Raw genomic sequence first — 12,271 nt, forward strand, 5'->3', positions numbered from 1 at the left:
CCTTTTTAGAATCTATGGCCAACCTGTTAGCAAACAGTTGCTTCTTTACACATCCAGCAGTTATGGAACAACATTAGCATTTTTATGGACTTGTGTTTCTGGCCACATGGTCAGCAGCTAGTATATAACTGTGTCTATCTGCTGTTTGGTGCTGAGCATGTAGTGTACAGTGTTTTTTTTTCTTTCTGAAACAGCTAAGCAATGAGCTGAAAATTGCTAAGTATCTGTAGGTTCACCACTACGAGCGACCCCTTTCACATTGTTTCCACATTGTCATTTGATATATTGTTATTGTAATATTGATTGTGGCTGCTTTCAAGATGACATGTTACAAAATGATTCAGTGGTTCAGTGAGTGCTCAGTGTTGTGATGTTGTTTAAGTTGATCTGTGTGTGTCTAACCGTTGTCATCAACAACTCGTGTCTGTTCCTTGCAGCAATCAATTGGCAGGCCGATGATCTCTACTTCGACGAATGGATCAATAATCTGAGGAGAAATGGGCAATAAAAAACATTCATTCTAATTTCGCTGCGAACAAGTTGAACATTTCTGAGTAGTCAAGCATTATAGTGCGTGTGTGTGTGTGTGACAGATGGAGAATGTGTCCTGTGAGTGTTTATACCTCTCCACGGTCGCCCAGCATGGAGTCTGGTGGTTTAGGCAACTGCTGTCCACTAATGATCTTGAGAATGAGTTGCTTCTTGGGGTAAGCTGGAAGTGGGTCATCACTGAATGGATTGAAGGAGCCTGAAGGGAACACAAGACATCAGAGCAAGATTGATTTATGCCATCACTTAATCCTAAAATCCAATCCTCTTCTCATTGTTCTGTTTGTTCTGGTTATATGCAATCTTTATATGCAAAATGAAGGGTGAAAATAATACATACACACACATTTCTGTAACTTATTAGATAATGTTGACGTATTGGGCTACAGTCACATTCACGTCTACCATAGAGCACACATTTTGTATGCTCTCAATAAGCATTTCATTTTGAAGAGCAGCATCGTAAACCGCATGTGCAGCAAGCTCGTGAAAAAACATCCATGCCTCCACTTTGTTCCTAGTTGGATATCTAATATCAAAACAAACAACAGTGTAACAGTACAATAATGAGGAAGAGATCATCTTTATAAACTCATGTGATGCGAACAAAAACACGCCGCAAAGAGAGCAAATATGTCACATTGGATTACAGCAGAAAGTGTATAACTTGATGCACACGTTACTTCCTGTAATTGTGTACCAATATAAGTCTTGTGTCTTCCCGCGTTTTAATATTTCCCTACCTGAAAATATCATATATTGTAGGTTAAACAGAGCAATCAGATACAAAATATACTGTATATGCAATGGTGCAAATCTTTTTAATTTAAATAAAGAATCTGGAGTTTATGATGTATAGTAATATAGGTTAGTGTAGTCCCCATTCCCCATTTATAATTGGGAATCAGTCATCCAATATGGTTCCATTACACATACCTGTGCTGTCCCCAAGACTCTAACGTATTATTTCATACATTCAATCACAGCAAATAAACAATGATTTGCACATCAATTTGTATTTGTATGAATAAACAGTGATTTGTATGCATGTATTGGTGCTTGTTTGTGTGCATGCGGTCTGTTTGCAGCAGTACCTTTACACATGGGAGGAGGCTTGAGGACGTAGCCAATACCTCCGTTAACCATGAACTTGGCTCTGTTGAGCTGCATCATCCTGCCCTCCGTCTGGTAGTTCAGAGCGACTGAAAGAGAAAGAAAGAACATTTTATTAGATACAAAATGTCACGAAACCTCTGCCCAAATAAAACATATTTATTTTCCAATAGTGTGGAACTGTGAAAATCCCTGAGGATGCTGAATAGTCTTAGGCAAAAATCATATGAGACTGATTTGTCACTCTAGTGATCATTTTGCATTGTATCAGATGTTAATTCATTCATTCATTTATTAATTAAGGCTTTATGGGAATACAACCTTGAAACTTTAATTAGTAAAAACAGATGAGGAAGGAAACCTGTAAAAAGAAAATTGAAACAAAAAGGATGAATCACAGCTGCTTCAATCTAGTTCAGTGTTTATTTATCTTTTTTATTTATGTCCTCCTTTATAACCATTTCTATTTTTGTAAACCTGTAACGATGATTTCTAAGAAACTAAGAGCCCACTATTGCTCTCTGAATTTAACTGAAATAAATTCAATTGGCTGGGATTCCTTGGATCCTCCGATATTGCTGATTGCTGCACATAGAAAAATATTCAGTTCCAACTTGTTTTCATACGCTTACATTCTTTGTAGCTCTACAAATAAACTTGCACATACTCAATCACACTCAAAATGCAAATGCATTCAGTACACACACATATCTTAAACTCATACCAATTAGCCTCTGCATATGACCACTGGCAAACTACACAATGCGATGTATGTAAATTAAGTTTGTGGTGTACAGGCCATAGATGAAATCTGTGTGTGTGCAGAGTCAGTTCATGTGTAATGACATGTATGTGGCTCAAGGGACGACACCTGATGTTTTCATTACCGGCAACCTCAATGCACGTTAAAAGCTTAGAGTGACAGACAGCTGTCTTACCCAACTGACAGCCCACGTTCCAGTAGAACTGGGGGTTGAAATTGGACGAGTCGATGCGATAGGCTGAGGGATAAATCCGTGACAGCTGCCTCTGGTTAAAAGCCAGAAATTGTTCGGCTCTGTGATTAACCAGAGATTGTGCTCTGGTCTCGCTGAAGGACAGAACGTCACCTGGAGTACCTGAAGAGTAACATGGGTTAGGAATGAGAAAATGTCCTTGAGGTAAAGATTGCAATGTCCTTGTTTGTTTGTGTGTGAAGAGCTTTGTTTGATGTTTCACCTTCATTCAGGCACTCCTGTGAGGCAACCGAGTTGGTGAACACCACCAGGTTTGACAGATCTCTACTCAGTTTCATCGTCTTCCTCTTCCTTCCACCCCTAAAACGATTGCCAAATGACAGAAGACATTTGCAAGAGAGGACAGAGGAGAGTGAGTGAGATCATGTAAGATATATGAGACAGGTAAAGTAAGACATGCACTCACTCATATACCTGTTTAAGAATTTAGTAGCAAAAGCAAAGCAATGCAAGATAGGGTTGTCCATAAGGGAGTCAGCTTGCAAACCCCAGGAAAGAGCATCAAAGGCAAAAAAAAAAGCTTAATGGGGACCAGAGTACATGCAGTGCAGCAAGACTCAACACATATTCAACTACACACAAACGCTTGCACACACAGTCTTGTAGGAAGACAGTCCGTCAGTCACATACCCACTCAGAGGCATGCTTGTAGGAATCTGCACTGTGACCTGCATATATGAATATGCAAACAGAGACTGGGAGAACAAAGAGAGACAAAGGCTTTCTACACAGAGCGGGATATATATAGATTTTCTCCACCTTGATTAATGAATCAGATCAGTTTTTAATAACAATGGGAAAAAGAACGTGATTCTGACACGTTGAGTTCTGATTTGAGTCTCTTTGAATAGTGAATATCTAATGTGTGGCGATGGAGCCTGCATCTCAACACTGATAGTACTGAGAGCACTGAGGGAGCTTGTGTGGCATTTATGTTATTTCAATGCAACATTTTTCTCATGACTCCATACTGATACCTGTGGGAAGATGGAGGACTGTAGCAGTGGAGCAGTGAATGGGGAGAGTGATGTGGAATATTTGGGGTGCAATTAACTGTAGTACTGTACAACACTTAAGTACAGATTTGAGGTACTATACTTGAGAATTTCCATTTTTGGCTTCATAATCTTCATACTTCTACTCCACCACATTTCAGAGGGAAATATTGCATTTACTATATTTATGGATAATATATTACTTATTATTAAATACTTCTTTTTAAGAGCAATATTGTGTTATTTATTGGGCTTTAATGCATCAAATATATTGGACAATATTTTTAACATTTTTGACACCTCTCGTCTTTGACTTGAATTGCATTGATCTGATTGTTCCGTCTTTGTTATTTTGCACTTGTGCGTCATTCAGTAAAGTGAGCTGATACAATAAAACAGTACGAAAAAATACAAAATCTGGTGTGAGCAGGAGGTCATGATTGAGGCCTGCAGAGTGAACATTCCTGCTGTCCTTCCTTTACTGTAAATGTATCAAAAGTGACACATAAAAAGAGAATTAATCAAATTCAATAAGGCTTCCCTTTCTTTGTTGTCAGTGGTAGCTCTAGGCTTTAACTCCATCATTCTTTCCCCCACACAAACATAACTGAGTGCTGAAGAAGCTTTAGCTTGCATGGCACTGCTGCCCTGGAGCAGTCAGCAACTATCAAACCTCCCAGTACTCAGGGAGGGGTCAGTGTTTGTGGTGAAGCAGGTCGAAGGTCACCTGTTGAACTGCCCTCCGGCCTCCTTCCCAGTCCCAGTCTCCTGAACGTCGTCCTCCTTGTCCACACTTTGGCATGACAGCCTGGATTTGGAGTGCCTCTGGACAATGGACACACACATATGAATATATCAAAACACAGACACACACACACACTACAATAAAAGCTTCCTTACTGGTAGGAAAGCAGAAAGTATTGTCTTTATCTTTTTCTTTAGTGGAAATCCTGATAATGTGTTAAATACACATCATACCACCTACACATAAACTTGCAGTATGAGAGTTTGTAAGTGGACAAGGGTGGTTGATAATGTGTCATTAGGAAATTGTATGTGTTTCTGTGTGATTCATAGTGTTGTTATTGTAGTAGCTGTTTGAGTGTGTGGTTGTGCACGTCGGTGGGTGTTTTAGGTAAAACGTATGTAATTATAGCGAGTGTGTATTCGGTGAAGTGTGCTTTTCTTTGTTGAGAAAAGCAACATCTCTACTAGGCGAAAGTAGGGTTGAGGAGAGGATGAGGGTAATTACAGGGTTTAGGCCGGATGCCAACAGATTACATGCGCACACACACACACACACACACACACACACACACACACACACACACACACACACACACACACACACACACACACACACACACGTGGGAGGATGCATAATATGAAAAGAGGGAGGCATAAAAGAATGAAGAGGAGATATGAGTGGGTAAAGTAAAAGGAGGGGGTAGAGGAAGGTAAAATGAAGCAAATGGATAGAGGAAGAAATTCAGAGTGGGAAATAACCAGGCTGAGAAATTAGGGAATGTAGCGAAAATGTCTGTAACAAAAACACCCATACAGTCCAAACCTATATCATATTGTAAAATGAACTGTACCTCAAAAGAAAACCTGAAGAAATATGAAATATCTCAATCAGTTTCACTATAAGTGAAAAACACATACCATAGAGAGGATGGTACATGCTTTAGATCTGCAACACACACATTCACTGCATTGATCTGCAGTGTGGAATTGGAAAATAAGTGTGGCAGTCTTATTTGTGGTCCTGCTACCTACCACAGGTTGAAGATAACACTACAAAGGGTGTTTACATTTATATGCATTTGCTTACGTTATGGTAAATTTATCTTCAGAAGAACAGTGAGGAGGCTTCTTTTCCTCTTCCCATAATTGCAAGAGAAGATCAGTTGAAGAGGCACCTCGCACTCTTAATGTTTGCACTTAGTGGCCGGTTTAATGGGAACTCACAGCTAAATATAATTGCTTCTATTGAAATGATGAGAGGTGTTGGAGGCTGAAGTTTGTGTTGTGTTGCTGAGAGGTGTAGTTATGTCTAGTGACTCGCTGTCTTTCCAGCAGAGAAACAGAGAGTCTGACAGTAGCTTCTCACGGCTGGTTAGCTGTGACCACCAGCTCTATGTCTTAATCCATGCTACACTGAGCTATTCTTGAGCGAGTTAAATTCTAAGTTCATCTCAGTAACCTCAGTTATTTAGTGCTCCTCCACAAAAACAAATTGCTGATCTTTAACTGCTCTATCAGGTGAGGTAGTATAAAGAAGAAAAAGTGTAGGGAGGAGTTGATGGATGGGTCAAAAAAGCACAGTACTTTCACACAGGAGACCGCCGTTTGTGTCCCATGTGAAACCAAAACTCAATAGTTATCTTAAGATATATTACGTAACAAACATACTCGTTTTAACCCAAACCACAATCTTTTACTAAATCTAACCAAGCAGTCGTTTTGTTTGAATTCACAACGTTAACCAAATATTTGCTGCAACCATTTTGGAGCGTCATAATTCGGGGTGTAGGACGGCCAAGAAGTCATGACCAAGTTTCGGTATGTGACGAGTTAGGAATGAGAACAGGTTGTTCATTCTTTACGGCCAGTTTGGTGAGTCAGGGCCCGAACAAGGTAATAAGCTAAATATAAGAAAACTAAATGTGGATACTGTCCAATAGACATTATTTGAAGAAGAGAACTACCTAAAGTTCTGTAGCAAAATATTCCAATACCAACTAACATGAAGCTGAACTAACCTATCATTTCAGACCTCACACAAGTAGATTAAGAATCAAGCAACCTCTCTTGACATGCTCCTCACCTTCTGTTTGAGTGTTGTGATGAAGGATCTGCTTTGGGATTTCTTCAGAACCCCTTTGGAGCCCTAGAGACAAGAAGAACACATTCAGAGACTCCTTTTATATGTGTGTTTGTGTGTGTTCGTGTTTACATTAATGTGTGTGGATCATTTCATGTGCATCTAATCAAAACCACATTAGCACCCAGCAAGACACTTAAACCCTAAAGCTCAATAGCTCGAGGGGCTGCATCAGATATCAACCAATAAAGCAGCAACTGAAAAAGAGAGTGGGTGAGAAAAGAGAAAAACTGAAAAAGGAAAATTGCAGTAAGGAAGACCGAGAGAAAAAAGGCTTTAGAGACAGAATGAGGAAAAGGGGATTACCAACAGAGGAGTAGAATAAAGAGAACAGGAAACCCCAATGTACAACACCCACTACGTACAAATGGGTGTCAGGAAACCGAAGCTTCTAAAAATAGCACAAGAGGCAAGCAGAGAAATTAAATATTAAGTAACACTGCAGACATTTAGTTTCTCATCACTTTCGGTCTGTTTTGACATGCTGTTTGGATGAAACGTACACAAGTGCCTTCGGACTGGCCTGAGGAGGTCCTGCTGGACTCTCCAGTTATTATGGATTCAGTGGGTGTGTCTGACCTGTGAGTGGGGCAGTAACTAGTCAACTCCTTTATTCCTTTATTTTCTCCATTTCCCTCTGTGACTAATACCGTGGCCTAGTTTTATCCCCCCCGCCTCCCTTCTCTTTCTTCTCCTCATCTCTTGACAAGTATTACTCTGCTCCATATGCAGCTCTACACATTGCCTTGTGGTACCTGCCGCAGGTTCTTCTGAAGGCCTTGGTGCGTAGCCCGGAGCAGAGCTCGGATGCTGAAACTGTCTGTATCTTCCTTGTCTCCAATCCGAGATTCCTTAAGTAGAGAGTCCAGTTTCTTTCTGATGTGAGACTCCACCTGGTGATGACCATTCCCCTGTGTGAAAGAAGAGGAGAGTTATTAAGGCAAGGAAGAGAGAAACCTGAAAGAGGTCATTTAAATAAAAGGTACAAGGACACATACAGTATATTGACAGGAGATGATGGAGTGTTGTGTCATTTTGGAGCAACAACACGCATTGTCATCGATACCACCAGCACCACCTTTTGGCAAGAAAAGTAACTACAGCAGCAGTTTAAAACTGCAGCTGTAGAAGTACAGTTGTCCGCCATCTACAGGTATAGAAAATAAATGCAATTTTGACTCCCACGCCACCTGCAGGCAACCTTCTCATCACATCAGTATTTCTTCATAGCTGCGAGTGTGTTTAATATTTAAAGCCAAAAGGTGGTACGAGTCTAAAAAATGTAATATTAAAACTATACAGACACACAAACTGTGTCCAAAATCATTCAACTGTTCCTACACTTGTGTCTCTATGTAACACACAGTAGTTTAGTCTGTAGCGAGCTGCAAATGGACATTTTAGGGAGATTTTATTTGGCATAATACACAGTAGGAGAAAACAACAATATAAGTTACCTTTTTTCACTACTGGACGAAAGCTATATCACACTATTAATGCAATGTTCGTGGCGGACTGCTGTGAACGCATACTGGTTTAATGAGCTCAATACAAAACCTCTCATCAGTGGAAACCTGCCACCACCCTTTTAAAATGGCAATGATCATCCAAAGTGGCATCTGCAGCCTCGTGCCGCCAGCTAAATGTGGAAGAACGATGCCATATTGTGTTACACAACGAAACCATCTGGAAAATAAATGGGTGTTTTCCTGTTTTAAATGTGAGGAGGACCCTGGCTTTACTGTCTCATGGAATAAATAAACAGGATTAAGGATGACTATAAAAAATGGCAGGAGGCAACTTCGGGTGTGATCCAGCAGCGATTCGATTATTTTACAAGTTTTACACGTTTCTGCAGCAAGTTCACATTCTTGCATTGACTTAATATTTATATCTGCACCATTAAGCTTTGATCATTCTGAAAATGTACTGCAATGATGATCAATAAAACTTTACAAGCACCGACATAACTACCCAATTACTGAAGTCATTACGTGGAGCACAACAATGTCATTAAGATCCCATTACCTCATTACTGTTAGTGGAGCCTGTGTGTGGAGGACAGGGTTTGATTCTCGAACATTAGTCCCTGACACTCAACAATATGTATTTTGTGATAAGATGTTGTGACGTCTTATTTTCTTTATAATAATGATTTAATATAATAATTTAAAGAGAAGCGTAAATAGAGCTACAAAGGAAAGCTGCCAAAACAGAGACATACACAGCAGTGGGAAAGAAAGTTGAATTGATTCACTTTGCATCTTTATTTTCTTTCATGAAATATGTTGTAGGTAAAGAAATGAGAATACAACATGTCTGCAATGTTCAATATCTGTTTTAATTTGTTAAAAGTATACGTTTTATTCATTCAAATAATTGTGATGCTTTTTTGGTTTCAATGGCATGTAGAAAAACAGGAATGAGGGCTCTGTGACAGGGGAGTAAATGCATATTGTTTTGCACTTATTTAAATGGGAAAGGCCTTCCTGAGCCACTGGTTATTTTTGCCAATACATATAATTGTCTTTTTTATGATCTCTGTAGCCTTTGTTTCACTTACATCAATACTTTAAAGTGAAGACACACATTTAACTCAAAAGTGGCCTGAGAATAAAGAATCGAGAAATGTAAAGTAACGTGGGGGTGGTAATGTGATTGCTCATGCATGAAATGCACATAATGTTTATAGCTACATTCCTCGGTCTTACATTACTGCTCTTGAGCTTGAAGTCGTCCTCAATTTCATCAGCGCTGTCATCATCAGACACTTCGCCTTCCTCGGCGTCCGCAGACAGATAGGCAGGCAGACTCTTCCCCTGGATAGAGAGAGGACAGACAAAGAGATGAGAGGAGAGTAAATAAACATACATTTGACCCGAGTACTTGTCTCTATTATACCCTAGATCGCCCACACACGTTGCACCTCTAACATAGTGCGAGAATAACCCAGCAGAATGCAGCATGTTTACTCAGACGTTCACTGAACTACCTTGACATAAAAAAAGAAAAGAAATGCACCTTAAAGTTACCTCTGTTATGTGGCTCCTTCCCCAGGACTGCCACATATACGCACACCACATAAAACACACACTTGTGCACACACAGACACGCACAATTTCTACAATCAGCTGCCGATTTTCTTAGAAGCTGCCTGAGCAGCTCTTTCAGCAGAGTGGAAGCCCATTAGTGAGCCATTCTGAACGTGTGAGTGGGAGTCAAGATTTTCTAAGCTTCTTTCAAAATCAATGGCAGACTCCGAGCTTCCCGCAGTACATCGAGTGTCTCACTGGGTGACACCACCGCCCTCGTTTCAACTACTGCCAACAGTAGTCGATCCCCTCTTTCTTTTATCTGTGACTGTCAAAAACACACTTTCCTCTATTGTCTTGTGACTCTCTGGTCTCTTGCTCCACCGGGGGATGGAGAGAGGTGAAAGAGTCTCAAGCAAGTGCAGAGAGAGAGTAACGAGATAGAGAAAAACTGTTAGAGGAGAAAAGGGCTTCATAGAAAATCCATAATGCTCTTTCACTTTTCAGACATCTTGCTGGGAGGGACAAAGCCAGAGCTCCTTTTTTTGCCCAGGGAACAATGCAGACTCAATTTTATCCGGATTCCAATAAATGGTGAAAGCTTTTGCTAATCAAGATGCTCTTTGTTCCTTTGTATGAATAATCTTCTCCTGTGCCGGAGGATAAGGATCTTCTGGGTCTGAGGCCGCCAAAGTGAGAGCTGATATTTCAAAAATAATGTTGGCTTTTCGTTCTTTTTGAGGATGATCATATCAAACATGTTTCACAGATCATGCTGCTGTGCACCCGTCCTGCCTTTTGGGATTACAACAGTAGGTGCTGCAAAGAGATAAGTTTGTGAGGCTGGACATGATACCTTACAGTGTAAAGTATAAACCTTTGTGTTTTGTTGACATGAACTTTACTTCCACTGCTGTAAGTATATATAAAAAATCTTATATTGTATTTCTTAGGTCTTCTGACCTAATTAAAACGTACAAAAGCTTGAAGAGGTAAACGATCCATTTGCCACAAAATGAGCTTCAGACTTTTTACAAAATACAGAAATGACCGTAAAGCACGTTTTACTTATACGTTTTAGATGTATAATGGGCTATTCTTTAACAATTATATTCCTTATGGCACAAAGTCATTCACAGACAAAGGAGCTTTAAAACCCAAACAGACTTTTTTGGGACGTTTGCCAAAAATATAACAGATGTATGAAAATTCTTTAATTGAACCATGCTTTACAGAGGTGGTCTCTTGGTCGTTTGAGGTGTTGAAGAGGGACCAGGGTCTCCAAACAGAATAATACAGTTTAAAAACAACCTTCATTGACCGGTGGTAAGAGACAGAACGTGAACTACACTTTTTATACAAACATTTTTACATCCACCCATACAGTACCTCCTCCCTGTATCTAATTCAAGCCAATGCTATGGTTCCCCTGGAGAGGCAACCTCCATACATGGCCAAGTAAAAAAGTAACTAACGTTAACCAAAAGAGTGCGCCAGTCTTAAAGGTATCAGTCTGAATGTGCCAGGGGTGAAAAAACGGCATTATTCATTATTAATCTAGCGGGAAATTGCCATATTGAGCCGCTGTATTAAATGTAAAAATATTACTAGGAAAAACTAAACAAAAGTTTTACTTTGCAGTTTAGTTTTAACCAGGGATTTCAGAAATAAATGATGGATTGTGATTTTGTATAAACTCTGCTGGGTAGCTGTTTAATTTTCAAAGAATTTAAATAAATCTTTAAATATTCATCTATTCATTGTGGTTAATATAATTGCTGTGACTGGTTGCCGTGCAGGTTATGTTTGTCAATGTGCTTGTTTGTGCATGTAGCTGTTACAAAAATATAAAAGGCAACAATGTGTCGCTCACTTATCATGTGCCAGCATCTCTTCCTTTTCTCCTTTCCCCGCTATGATTAATGCAACAACCTAGTTTTGTCCTCCATTTATCCTTTTCCCTCTCTTCAACTTTTTATGGGCAATAATTAGCTGTCCTGAAGTGCCTCTTCGCATCGTCACTACATGACGTAACATATGGAGGGATAACAAGTGCTCCACTTTCTTCACTGAAATAAGAGGAATTAATTCATTTTAATTTAGCTTATTATTTAATCATTTAAAAACATGAACTGTCAGTCCACCATAGTAACCATAGATGTGTTCTTACTTTGATGAGTATCTTGCCCTGCAGGCTCATAGGGCTGGGTAACACTTTTGAGTCTCTGCTCAGTGCGTCTCTCACGTCCAGTTTGTCTCCAAAGATTTCTCGCAGGTACTGAGCGATCTTCTTCTGCTGCTGGATGCTACAGTGGTTCTCTATGGAAAGAATTACCGGGAACCTGGAAAAAAAATCAACATACATATTCAGATTACCAGAATTTACATCAAAACCAGTCAACCCTTAGAAAATGTGTCTTGAATGCAGCCGATGAACTGAAGTGGAGTGTGAACCGCATCTCAAACTGTGCCTCCATCTTTCACCTCCAACTAACTGAAAAGCGAAGAGGTAAATGATAAAAAATACAGCAGCGCATAAACATCTCTCACCTCTGGGGCATGGTATGGTGTGTGTGTGTGTGTGTGTGTGTGTGTGTGTGTGTGTGTGTGTGTGTGTGTGTGTGTGTGTGTGTGTGTGTGTGTGTGTGTGTGTGTGTGTGTGTGTGTGTTTTCATTAAG

At 39.9% G+C, this 12,271-nt stretch overlaps 1 protein-coding gene across 1 annotated transcript in view; it reads right to left on the reverse strand.

Annotated features, from left to right (window-relative positions):
* plch1 (phospholipase C, eta 1) overlaps positions 1-12,271 on the reverse strand; it is a 55,457-nt gene that overhangs the window by 7,772 nt on the left and 35,414 nt on the right. The window contains 10 exon segments of the mRNA XM_029446272.1: positions 403-487; positions 624-748; positions 1,644-1,751; positions 2,601-2,780; positions 2,881-2,978; positions 4,401-4,498; positions 6,504-6,566; positions 7,316-7,471; positions 9,272-9,379; positions 11,763-11,934. Of these exon segments, the coding sequence (XP_029302132.1) occupies positions 403-487; positions 624-748; positions 1,644-1,751; positions 2,601-2,780; positions 2,881-2,978; positions 4,401-4,498; positions 6,504-6,566; positions 7,316-7,471; positions 9,272-9,379; positions 11,763-11,934 (1,193 nt within the window).

Source organism: Cottoperca gobio, chromosome 13, assembly GCF_900634415.1.
Source record: "Cottoperca gobio chromosome 13, fCotGob3.1, whole genome shotgun sequence".
Taxonomy (NCBI): Eukaryota; Metazoa; Chordata; class Actinopteri; order Perciformes; family Bovichtidae; genus Cottoperca; species Cottoperca gobio.